Raw genomic sequence first — 13635 nt, 5'->3', positions numbered from 1 at the left:
AGGCAATTTAGACTATCTGTCTCAAATTGGAATATGGTGAAAATATTTATGAAAGGTTTAATACCATTATGACAGTAAAAAGGTTGTTGGTGCATCTGATCGTTGGTTAAATGCATGAGTGACCTCTGTGGGTAAGGGAGTCCTTGGGGGTTCCCCCTGGCAGATGTTCAGGTTATTCATAGCCTCTGGGGTAATATTTCCAAGCTTCGAAAAGCTGACGTATTAAATGAAAGTTTTAAATGAGTTTCCCATGTCACATAAAAATGGGCCCGTAACATTGGTATCGGGGCAATAATATTGCATGTATAGTAAAGTCACCGGTATGTTAGATAACTTTAGGTGGCCATACCTAGTGTATAATAGAAACTGGAATCTGATGAGATTTGGTGATTTGTAGTGTCAGTAACATGTAGTGTCCGAAATAGAAAATGTATTAATCCCTTCTTGACAAGTTCATGGCTACGAGTAGAACAATTTAGATTAACTTCTTTTATAAACTATCTATGAACATTACCATTAAGAAACCTTCAAGTTCACTTTCGCTCCAAAGTGCAATGTAAGTGAAGCATTGATTGTGAAATAGCCACGCATTTAAATGACATGTTTTATAACTATTGTGGTAGCTAGGTAATACATGTATATATATGTGTATAGTTATGTTTGAACTGATAAGTAATATTAAAGAATTCATGTAAGAAACAGGGACAACAACGATTATTTATATGTATCACTTTTCAGACAAGGCTATATGCCATTGTAGAAAAATATTTGTTTCTTCCATCACAATCTAAAACACAATGACCCCCCCCCCCTCCACGATTTTCAAAACAGCATGACCCACTAATTACTGCCAATTTCAAAAACAGGGTGAACCCCTCAACCCAACCCCAGGCCGAAGAAACAGGCCGGCCCCTAAGGTTTTCACTAAAAATACTATTTAAACCTTGACGATATCAGAAATATATACTTGTGTATACCTTTGGTTGAGATATGAGTCGTACGCTGTGTTATTTCAATACCAGGGAGCGAAATGGCGGGCATAACCACCTCGCATTTTATGGGATACTGGTGACTCGTGAAGACCTGCGACTACCAAACTGCGACCTGCGACTTGTCATTTAGCCTCGTTATTTTTACTGCTATACATTACAATGTTGGGGTCAAGTTGCCAGAGGTTATTTTTGATTTTTTTTGATTTTTTTTGATTTTTTTTTTTTGGGGGGGGGGATAACCTTGCAATGCGAGTAATGTAATGTTTATCAATTACAGTTATGACACTTTTACATTACAAACTATATATGGTATACTGATATTTTGTTCCAAAAACGTACTAAATATATGTATGTATGTATGTATGTATGTATGTATGTATGTATGTATTTGGTTGAAATTTGGACATAAAATCATGAACTGACCAATTCAATTGGAAAAAGTAAAAATCATGTGTTGCAGAATAGTTCATTAACTATCATTCATCCAAAATATCTTTAGCCAAATTTTTGAATATAAACATAAATGATTGAATATAATAAGAAATTATAATTAGGTCAAGGGTGAACACGACATCCACTTTGCCATTCTTTATTACAGGTCAACATAATTGGGAAATAAAACTTAAATGAACGCATCGAGTTAACGACATATAAACTGAATGCCTCTCACAAGGGCAAAACCATAGATTTTTGGTTTTACACGCATTGTTGGAATGCAAACTTATGAGTCATAGGCACTATACATGATATATTCATTAATTGGAAAACCCATTATATGAAACTATAGAAAACCTGGAGCTTGTCAAGTTATTATATTACCTAATTATCGAAAAATCATTAATTTTGCAATCTAAAGCTAATGCAACAAGGGACATATCATGACATGCACTTCTTTACCATCAATGCATGATATACTAAATTATTTGAAATAACTGGCATTCTAAGGATATTGCCTAATTATGAAAATCACTAATTACACATATTAATCTTTAAACTTACAACTATACCAACAGGCTTTGTAGGACACGAGTGCTTTCTCATGGATGATGTATATGCCGAATTATCTGGAATTTGAAATTTACGTTTTTAAGATGTAGCCTAATTACTGCAAATTATTAATTATGCAAATTATTCATTAAAACTTTAAAGGGCATTAACAAACTATATACGACATATATGCTCTATTATGGTTAACATATGTACAAAATTATGTTGAATTTGAAATTATTAATTATGCAAATTATTCATTAAAACTTTAATGTGCATTAACAAACTATAAACGACATATATGCTTTATTATGGTTAACATATATACAAAATTATGTTGAATTTGAAGTATGCATTCTTAAGATATAGCCTAACTACCAAGAAACATCAATTATGCAAATGACTAATTAATATTTTTGGATGTTACCAAAATCTAATCATTTTTTGGGATTAGCATATGGAATTTTTCTAGCAAACAATAGTTTTTGAGACACTGTATCCACAGACACAGACAGCCACGTACACATGAACACAGACACGCAGACAAAAACATAACACAACTTTCACTTACTGGAGGTAAAGTGATCAGATTGTGTCTTTTTGACCTTTGACCTAATTCTTATAACGTTTTCAGTTCAAAACCTTCTTCTTTAAGTTTCAAAATTGTGGCTAAAGATTTTTGTGAATGAATTCTAATCAATAAACTACTAATCGACACATGATTTCTACATTTTCCAAATTAATTGGTCAGCTCATGATTTTTTTTGTAAAAAATTATATAAAATACATATATATTCAGTTTTGGGGACAAAATATTAGTATGACATAGTTTCTATTTGAAGCTGGTGTCATAACTTTATTTCATACATACAATCTGAATGATACATGGATGTACCCACATAATACACAGAAAACACTCCTTATGTATTAAGCTATAAGAACTCAACATTGCGTCACTTTGTTGACCTTTGACCTATTTATGGTATTTTATTACATTCAAAACTTTAAAGATATGTTTTGTGATTAGCTGATAGTTCATTAAATACAGTATGCAATATTTAAATATGGCTTTTAAGTATCTTTTACATTGTTTTGTAGGCATTAAGTATTAAGCCTACAAAAAACCCCATAGCAATACATGGCATTTCGGTTTTCTCGCGATATAACGAAATGCCCAAGGGTGTGCGAGTGGCACCCGTCAGGTATGTTATCAGGACAACTTTCTGAGGTAGAATCTGCAGAAAAATTATATAACTCGCATTGCAAGGTAACCCCCAAAACCACCTCTGGCAACTGGACTATGTGACGTTTACTTCTTCCTTCGTTCGAATGGTTAACTAGATTATGAACTAGTAAGTCAGGACTCGATTGTAACATCATGGTAGATTGTAACACTGATAGCACACTGACAAGTCTGTGGACTGCCGTTTCGTCCGCAATAATATAGACGGAGTCGTGCTTATAGACGGAGTAGTATACTAGTGATCGATCGCCAACAGTTGACCGCCGGACCTGTTAATTGTTCTTAAACGGAGTTATTAAAATTATGTTATTAGTTATAATGGCACACTAGCGCTGTCATGAGTCGATATTTAGAAAGCTTACAATAGGAAAATGTTCATGTAGACTATTGAAGTTATGGTATAGTGGTTACTCACTTTAAGCATTGTGGATAGTGTCATACAAACAATCTTTGGGCAATTCTATTGAGACCAACAATATTACATGATATATAACCCCCCCCCCCCTGCCCAAAGTTGTCTTCGTGAAGATTTTTGCCTGTGAACATAGCAGCTAAATGCCCTTTCATGTGTAATTCTAGGGTTGTATTTGGTACACTACACTAATGTTTTATCATCACAGTAATTTATTTCATCATCAGAAAGTAATTTCCGAAAATAGGCTAATAGTACAATTTTAGATTGTATTACTTTCAAATTGCTCACTTTATGAGGTTTAGCTGATCACAACTTTGAGATGTAATGTTTACAACAGATAATAGTACAGGAAATTCACTTTGTAATAATTAGAGAAGACAGTGCATACATGTTGCTTGTCATTTGTTGTTTAGTTACTATTAAACACAACCTACATATCCACAGTGAAGCGTCTGTTTCTGTCTGTTAGTGTATTTGTGTGTGTGTGAATCGTTATAATGTTCTATAATATATTATTTTCTCGTAGTGTCTATAACGTCTGTGTGTGAGTCCACGCCATTATAAATTAGTACTCATACATGATAGATTATGGGATTGCAAATTAAAGAATATAGCATTACAAAAAAATCGGAAATTAGGTTCTACCAATAAGATTGCTCGTTAGGATTCATGAGTAGAATGGATAATTTGTCGACACGGATAAATAATTGATCCATTTAACTCACCCTTTACTGAATGTTATACAGTCTGGGCCATTTCCGTATGGAGTATAACTATTTTTGAAATGTAACTATTGTATATAAAAAGGGGGTAGGTAGGCACCAAGCACAACAACCCTTGCAGTCCGTTAAGGTACGTTGATAGCCAAAAAATTACACATATTTACAATTTTTAAAACGAAAGTTTATGTTTGTGTTGCAGATATTTATTTCCGTTGTACATTGTTGAAGGATTTACAGTGATGATGGTAACGTAGCGATTCAAATTGAAACATTTGAGCTCGTTAGCTTTTTATTCTGACGAAAATGTCACCATATATCTGTCAGTATCATTGTCTTAATTCCAAGAATATCAAATATCATTTGTTTGCAAATATATATTTGATGAAGCAGATCTAAATCTGAGACTGTGCAAAAGGCACTGAATTTGAAGCGCGATGTAATACATAGCTCCAACCAATATCACATATGGAAAGTACTATAGCTAATTCTATGAGTAGATGAAGGCTTGTTGATTTTTGTTTCACATTTGCAGATTGAGTGGCAAACAAACATTTGCTGTCCTCTACTGTGGGTAACAACAGAACTTTGGCGAAGATGAAATTCGCCGTCGCACTTTTCCCTGTGTTTCTTGTCATTACCCGATCAGCAGCAGCAGGTATGTCAAAATAGCCATGGTTGGTTTTCTGAAAAAGACAATATTTGATTCATTGTTTTCTTTAACGGTAAACTGTTTCCCCTATTTACTTGTGGAACGAAAGCATCTGATGACTTTTAAATAACACCAGCATGCAATATCCGAGACGATATTTACAAGATGACCATTTTCGTCAATTTTAAAAGCAAACCAATGAAGTTCGAAACTGCAATAGTTGTGAAAACGTCTCACATCAGAATTCCTGTTGTATGAGATTGTGGTCGTCCCTATAAGCTTACACTCGGGCCTTCCAGTCTGCAGTAGCACTCCCTATTTACGTGTGTGTTCGGTACTTGTATGTTTGGCTACAGACACCAGGTTGGCACTGGCGGAGCGTGGACACTTTTTGCACTCTTTGGGCCAATCATGAGAAATGTACCCTGTCTTCATATGGAATTTGGGTGAGCGCTCCCGCTTAAATCCTAGAATTCTAACGGATATCGACCGCGATCGATCGATCGATCGATCGATTGATCCACCGTCTGCTCGCGCTCGCGCTTCGTTTTCAAAGTTTGCCAACAACGTATTTTCTTTGAAACTAAAGACTACACACGCGATAGTGCAACACCTTTGTCAAACCTTCGTGACACTCAAAGGTCGCTTGAGGGTTCACTGGCAAGCTTATTCAAATCTTTTTGGTTTGTGGGTAAAGTTATGTGAAGCTTACTTTCAAAGTTTAATTAAGTTGTCTCAATAAAGATTTGTAATGAAGCTTCGTAAGAGGTTTGTGGATAAAACCATGTTCGAAGCTTATTTTCCAAGGTCAAACTAAGTTGCCTCGAAAGAACCTTCGGTAAAGATTTGTAATGAAGCTTCGACGGAGGTTTATGTTCGTAACTAGTTATGAAGCATACTTTCAAAGGTCAAACCATATTTGTAATGAAGTTTCGACTGAGGTTTGTGTTCGCAACTAGTTTTGAAGCTTACTTTCAAAGGTTATACGAAGTTGCCTCGGAAGAACCTTCAGTGAAGATTTGATAGTATAACCTCAATACAAGCTTCGGGAACGAATATCCATATGCGTTTTAAACGTAGAATTTGATGGAATTAGCGACTACGTCGACAACTTTGTAACGTAACTTTAGATTGGAAATATCGACTACTAGTATGACCTCTTAGATCCAGTCTCAGAAAGCCGAGCAATCAGTATGACGGACACACATTTGTTGACCCCTTTTTGGCTCACAGCCAGCACGTGCATATCAAAACAGTCGCGACGCGATGGTGACACGACATCGACCTCCGAGCTCCCAACTGAACATGATGACATGGCATGAAATTATGGATAATTTTTAATATTCCCTTGAAAATGGAAAATATGATGACTGCTGTTAATGCCAATTGAAACAAATGACACAATGGTTTGAAAGGTTTGCGCATTGCGATACGGAATTGTGTACACGTTACGTCGGCCAAATTGAAGCAGACGACACTTGCGTTGCAACAGACAGCCTGTACATCTGATGTGAAACCAGGTCAAATTATCAATGGATGGTTGATATTCAGACGATAGGTATTTATGAAGTATCATATTTTGTAATAGTTTTAGAATGGCTTTGATAAAGAGGGGTAGTTTCAAAAAATCATGAAAATGTAATTTAGTCGCCATGATTAAAACATATACAGTGTGGATTCATACCAATCAGTGTTGAAGTAAATCATTTTGCATGTTGTTCTTGAGAAACAAATCTTGGGCGTGTGCGTGTGTGTGTGTGTGTAACTATGCCAGTGAGATGTATTCATCATAAATGATATGTTTGAAGAAAACCACTAAAGAATTGAAGCCACTGTGGGAATGAATTGACCTGTATGTGACTATTACATGAAAATATTAATGGGTAGATACAGTACATGTATTAGAAAAAATAAAATACATTCAGTTACCTAATGAATTCAATGAAAGAAATTAACTAACCAAAAGGAAAAAACATAAACATATCAAAATGGAGTGATAAAAAATACTACCAAAACATTACCAAAATAGCTCTTGAAGTAAACTCATCAATAACACAGATAAAAAACAAAATTATGACAAATCTGTCACAAAATGTAAATAATTCTACATAATTGTTTTAACACCTATTTTTAATAACCATTATATAGCTTGTTCTGTATTTGTGGAGGTGTCAGACCATATATTTCACATCAAATGTATTCTTAATTTAGCAGCCACCAAGGCAAAGCCAGAATTTAATTTCTCAAAATATAAAAATATTTTTTACACCAACAGCTTCTATACATTATAACATGTGAACTTATTTTTTCACCAGTTACCAGACATTGCATGAATGGGATAAACACTATATTTTATTTTAGTTTTATTTGTGCAAGAACTGGGTAATATGGAAGAAATTAAAAGGTAAATCATATTGTTCGGTCTCTTCAGAAATACCCCAAATTATCTGTGTCCTTGAACGCAACACATGGAGATTCATGGCATGAACAAATTAGAAAATTCAAAGTGGCCATACAAATTTGTATTTATTTACTATTATAAATAAATAAATCAACTATGTTTTTCTACTTAAAAAAACTAAAACAATAATATAATACTAAGTCCATGTGTGTAACTAATTAATTTGTAAAAGGTCTAATACCTGTTTAATACATGCAAAGAGTTTATTTAATTAAACTGTGTGTATGGTGGTAGACTTTGAGGTACAAATATAGACTTAATTTGATAAAATGATACAACATATTCTTGTGTAGGAATACAGAAATGAAACATATAGAAAGAGAATTGTATATTTGACAAAAGACTACACTTTGGGTTAGTTCATCTTTCTGTTTGTTGTTCACTTGTGACATTCATGTACAGAGTACAAAAATGGGGAAATTATTAAAAGTTGGATAGCCATTGCGTAAAAGTATATTTGTATTTGTAACAATAAACAGCAAAATATAAGTCAAATACAACATCCACACCAACCATGTTGGTGATATAAATAAAGTTCACGAACGGAAAACAGCATGTTCACGAACATGTAGCATAAAAGGAGTATTTAGTTTAATTTTAAAGTTCAGTAATTTTTATCTTGTAGACACTTTGCCAATGCCTTATTCCTGCTTTCTCACACTTTGATTTAAAGACAGCCTATGGCGTAGAATGCCTGCCAATATTCGAAAATGCAATACTGCAATGACTATATGCAATACTGCAATGACTATATGCAATACTGCAATGACTACATACGATAATGCGATGACTACATGCGATATGACTACATGAGATGACTACATGCGATATGACTACATGAGATGACTACATGTGATGTGACTACATGAGATGACTACATGCGATGTGACTACATGAGATGACTACATGCGACATGACTACATGAGATGACTACATGCGACATGACTACATGAGATGACTACTTGCGACATGACTACATGAGATGACTACATGCGATGTGACTACATGAGATGACTACATGCGATGTGACTACATGAGATGACTACATGAGATGACTACATGCAATACACATCGCCTTTAGTCATCTCATGTAGTCACATCGCATGTAGTCATCTCATGTAGTCACATCGCATGTAGTCATCTCATGTAGTCATCGCATTATCGCATGTAGTCATTGCTGTATTTATTGCATATAGTCATTGCAGTATTGAATTTTCGAATATTGGCAGGCATTCTACGCCACAGACAGCCTGTACATTATTAGTTATTCTGGCACCATGGTATGATGATACTGTACTTTAGTCACTAAAACTATGTATAGTCTGTCTTTAAATCAATATTGAACAGGTGGAATAAAGGAAATGAGGTTTGACAAACTTATTTTATACGATATAAAAGTTATTGAACCTTTGGCAAAGGTTGCCATTGGTGTGTACGACTGGTCAAAGCTTGGTACCTTGGAGATTCAACAAACCTTTCTCTGTAAAATCTTCAACACACCTTGCAGGCCATAGCTTCGGCAAAGATTAGGAGTCCAAGATTGGACAAAGTTTGGTACTCCAAAGCTTCAACAAAAGCTTAGAAAAACCTTGGCACTCCAGTGCTTCGACGAAGGTTAGCAGTGCAAAGCTTAGAAAAACCTTGGCACGTTAGTGCTCCGACGAAGGTTAGTAGTGCATAGCTTAGACAAACATTGGAACCTCAGTGCTTCGACGAAGGTTAGCAGTACAAAGCTTTAACAAAGATTGGCACTCCAAATTAAAGCTTAGACAAAATCGACACGCTGAATGGTTAATAAAGCTTTGACCCCAACCATCATATGACCTTTGACCAAGCTTTAACAAAGGTGTTGCACTATCGCGTGTGTATGACATAAGGTGAACACACAAAATACACATCATCTGTAAGCTTTAGTGCAACAATCTACAGTCACGATCGTTCGCTCACTTCACACCTTTCACGCACATGTTATTTACGCGATATATTGAGAAACGATATAGTAACAGCTGTTATACAATTGAAGATGTAAGAATTGAAGAATGAGTTTGCCATGGAAATATCTAGACTGGAAGGTAAAATTATTTTGGTTGAACGATCTCGTTATCAGCTGGGCAATTTAGTATTCATGATGCCAACTCGAAAGATAACGCTTACATTACGCTTATTGCTACTGGAATTCCATACGTTGAGAATGAAAATATACAGGATGAAGTAAAGGCCATCTTACGAGAACTAGGTGACAATGTAATATCGGAGGTTAATGTTCGTCATCGTCGTCAGGGTCTACCTGGTTTTGAAAAGTTCAAGGTCGAAAGTATATCTCAGAAAAAGAAAGTACTGCAGGCAAAAGTCAGAGATATAGCCATGTGTACCTACGGTCAAGTAAGACACATACTGGTAGACTGCCTAATGGAAAAGACTACCGTTTTAGAGCTAATGGTCGAATCATGAAAAAGACAAGCGATAGTCAAAATACAATTCGAGAATTCAAGACTAGGAATCCCAGCCCATTGTCTTCGAATTTATGGACTACTGAAAACAGTCCCTATATACAGTGTAGTTAATGGAGCCATCCGTTAGGGAGCCCTCAACGGAGAAGGGACTTGGCTATTGGTATACAGATGTTTGACAAATCCACTAAATCCACTGCGGAAACTTATGCGCATAGTTCCACAATGGTTTGTCTATTGTCTCCATAGGGGAGGACAAAAGTAAGCACTTCGGATGTGAATGACTAAAACGATCGTCAAAAGTTATGTACAACAATAGAGCAAGAAAATAAAAACATTCTCCCCATAATAACACATAGATATATTTCATATCCATCAATCAAAATACGTGTTCTACTCTTTTCCCAAAACAAAATGAAAGGGCTATAATCGTCCCTCTAAAATCAAGCTGTCATTTATCGACAAAAACAACTTCAGTTTTTTTTTTAAAGTCTGGCCACAATTTTAAGAATTTGACGTTTATACCTTTCTTAAGGTAGGATAAAATGTCAACTCGCGGCGATGGTGTTGTGCGCCAAGAAATCTGTGCATGCAATCGTACTTTCAATGGCCATTGAAGTAAACTTTTGCAAGATTACCACTGAAAGCGATTCGTAACTAACAACACAAGTGGGGAGGACACGTTTCTAAGCAATGCAAATATGAGGAAAAAACGACATTTTGTACACGACAGAACTACATATTCAATAGAGGACAGTACTTTTCCTGTGTATACTTTTCATTGACAAAAAATGATTGTTTAGCTTACATTTTGCCCACTTCTGCATTCAACGCACCATTTTGACCTCAAAACAGGACCACATACGAGTCGTATAACCACATTTCTCACAGGTTAAATGTTTATTTCATGTAAGGAAATGTCTAATGTGTGGTCGATGTGAAAAATCAATATGCATGGCTCTGAAATAAACCAATACACCAACACGATCATACAATGTACATGCAAATATGGCGGGGAATTCGTGCATGGTTCCCTGATTTATTAAATGTATAAATGGAGTGAAGGATGAAATTGTACAAGAGTTAGGTAGAGTATAGAATTGGGTTGGTAAATAACCAGCTAATTTCGTGGCCTTCCCATAGTGTAACATACAGACAGGTTTTGAGGGAGGTTTTAAAACTGTTAAGGAGTTAAGTTTTGGAGTTATGGGGAATATCTAATTTCTGCTACTTCCTGTGTCCAAAGATGGATTCTCATGGGCCACACGATTTGACCCACGGGGATGAGTACAAGTTACATCCCTTGAGACAATTCGTCATTATGTATTTCAATTGCTGCATGTTTTCTCTCTCTCTAATGAAATAGCTCCCAAGAAATGGAGAGATGACCACCGCTGTGGACCCGACTATCCCCTGTCTGATGGTAGCCCAGCACAGTGTGATCCTGATTCACGTTACCCATGCTGTTCACCCTACGATTGGTGTGGTAATACAGCGGCACACTGTGATTGTGAAGGTTGCCTTGATTATAACGGTATGATTTATTAAATGTATAAATGCAGTCAAGGATTACATTGAAACAATATGTACAACAAGATATAGATAGAGTTAAGAATTGGCCAGCTAATTTTATGACCATTCCACAGTGTAATAGACAGACAAGTGCTGGAAGAGCTTTTAGAAATGTTACGGAGTGATTATTTTGGTGTGGTAATACAGTGGCACACTGTGATTGCGAAGGTTGCATTGATTATGGAGGTATGATTTATTAAATGCTTAAATAGAGTCAAAGATAACCTTGTAACAATATGTACAGGGGTGATGTAGAGTTAAGAATTGAGTTGGTAAATAACCAGCACATTTTCTCTCTCTTATGTAATAGCTCTAAAGAAATGGAGAGATGACGGCCGCTGTGGGCCCAAATATCCCCTGTCGGATGGTAGTCCAGCACAGTGTGATCCTTATTTTAATTACCCATGCTGTTCTCCATTTGATTGGTGTGGTAATACAGCGGCACACTGTGATTGTGAAGGTTGCATTGATTATAGAGGTATGATTTATTAATTACATAAATGGAGTCAACAATAACTTTGTAACAATATGTACAAGAGTTAGGTAGAGTTAAGTGTAGGGTTGGTAAATAACCAGCTAATTTTGTGGATATCCAAGAGTGAACCAGACAGAAAGGTTTTGTGAGAGCTTTTTAAAGTGTTAAGGGATGAATTTAGGGGATTGTGTAGAATATCAAATTTCTGCTCCTTCCTGTGTCCAAAGAGATATTTCAATGGTCACACCATTTGTCCCACGGAGATTAGTACAATTTACATCCACTGGGGCAATTTGTCATTATGTATTTCATTTCATGCACATTTTCTGTGTCTAATGTAATAGATACCAAGAAATGGAGAGATGACTATCGCTGTGGACGCGACTATCCCCTCCCCAATGGTAGCCCAGCACAGTGTGATCCTGATTCAAGTGCCCCATGCTGTTCATTTTTGGATTGGTGTGGTGATACAGCGACACACTGTTATTGTGATGGTTGCATTGATTATAGAGGTATAATTTATTAAATATATAAATGCAGACAATGCTAACTTTGTAACAATATGTGCAACAATAGATATATAGTGTTTATTAAATGTATAAATGCAGTCAAGGATAACTTTGTAACAATATGTACAAGAGTTAGGTTGAGTTAAAAATTGAGTTGATAAATAACCAGCACATTTTCTCTGTCTAATGTAATATCTCCCTAGAAATGGAGTGATCACCGCCGCTGTGGACCCAACTATCCCCTGTCCGATGGTAGTCCAGCACAGTGTGATCCTGATTCACTTTCCCCATTGTGTTCATCATTAGATTGGTGTGGTAATACAGCGGCACACTGTGGTTGCGATAGTTGCATTGATTATAGACGGATATAAAATATATAATTATTATGCAAATATTGTAAGCTTACTTGGGAAAAGGTTATTCATTAATCATTCAGTATTTTCTTTATTGGAGAGTCTAATTATTGGAATAAAGTATCTGCAAAAAACGGAATTAATACTCGTCATTTATTCACTCGCCCTCTTTGTGAATTTAAGCAAACTAGAGATGTTTAAACTGTCTCGTTTATCTTTAATTTTTGTTAGGCACTGATTTTTATCTTCCTTAAGGAAGGGGTTATAGTAGGGATGGACAGTCTTTCAGTCTGTCTTTCCATCTCACCACTTCTTAAATAACGACTGGCCTTTTTCAAACGAAATTTGGTGTACATATACTGTAATGGCAATAACTAATTAGGTTTTGGTAAACATACCATGACCATTAATGAGCAATTAACATAATTTACATTTCCGCTAATTACCTTATAGATTGCATGCGCATGACGCAACTGTAAACTGATGGAAACTCAATGATCTAAACGTTGCACACCATGATAAATAAACTACATATGTGGGCAATCTTGCTGGAGAATTCGCAAAGATAAATTATACAATCTCTTCTTCGGTCAAAATTGAATATTTTCTATAATAATTATTTCGATACTGAGTAGCAAGTTGGCTGCCACAATGCAGTGCTTTTGTTAACATATTCAAGATAATGCAAATGAGAAAAGTAAATATTGTTACATTGAACTCTGTACTCGATGCTTGAATTGTGTAAAATTGATTGGCTTCGTTCAAGATCCTTCAAAGTATTTAGATTGTTTGTATTAAAAGGCAGCT

General features: G+C 35.6%; 1 protein-coding gene across 1 annotated transcript; it reads left to right on the top strand.

Moving 5' to 3' along the window:
* Positions 1 to 4357: 4357 nt before the first annotated feature.
* Positions 4358 to 12967, top strand: LOC144436406 (uncharacterized). Its single transcript, XM_078125205.1, has 6 exons — positions 4358 to 4489; positions 4892 to 5014; positions 11286 to 11453; positions 11802 to 11969; positions 12311 to 12478; positions 12679 to 12967. The coding sequence occupies exons 2-6, from the start codon at positions 4954 to 4956 to the stop codon at positions 12687 to 12689; spliced, it is 576 nt and encodes a 191-aa protein (XP_077981331.1). The 5' UTR covers positions 4358 to 4489; positions 4892 to 4953; the 3' UTR covers positions 12690 to 12967.
* Positions 12968 to 13635: the final 668 nt, after the last annotated feature.

The sequence above is a fragment of the Glandiceps talaboti genome, chromosome 6 (genome assembly GCF_964340395.1).
Source record: "Glandiceps talaboti chromosome 6, keGlaTala1.1, whole genome shotgun sequence".
Classification (NCBI taxonomy): Eukaryota; Metazoa; Hemichordata; class Enteropneusta; family Spengelidae; genus Glandiceps; species Glandiceps talaboti.
This window is presented reverse-complemented; position numbering and strand designations above follow the sequence as displayed.

Excerpts from the sequence above, each read along its gene's own strand:
- LOC144436406 (XM_078125205.1), top strand. The coding sequence starts at position 4,954 with ATGAAATTCGCCGTCGCACTTTTCCCTGTGTTTCTTGTCATTACCCGA. Across the intron at positions 5,015-11,285 it reads TACCCGATCAGCAGCAGCAG|CTCCCAAGAAATGGAGAGAT; the intron begins GTATGTCAAAAT and ends CTAATGAAATAG. Across the intron at positions 11,970-12,310 it reads AGGTTGCATTGATTATAGAG|ATACCAAGAAATGGAGAGAT; the intron begins GTATGATTTATT and ends CTAATGTAATAG.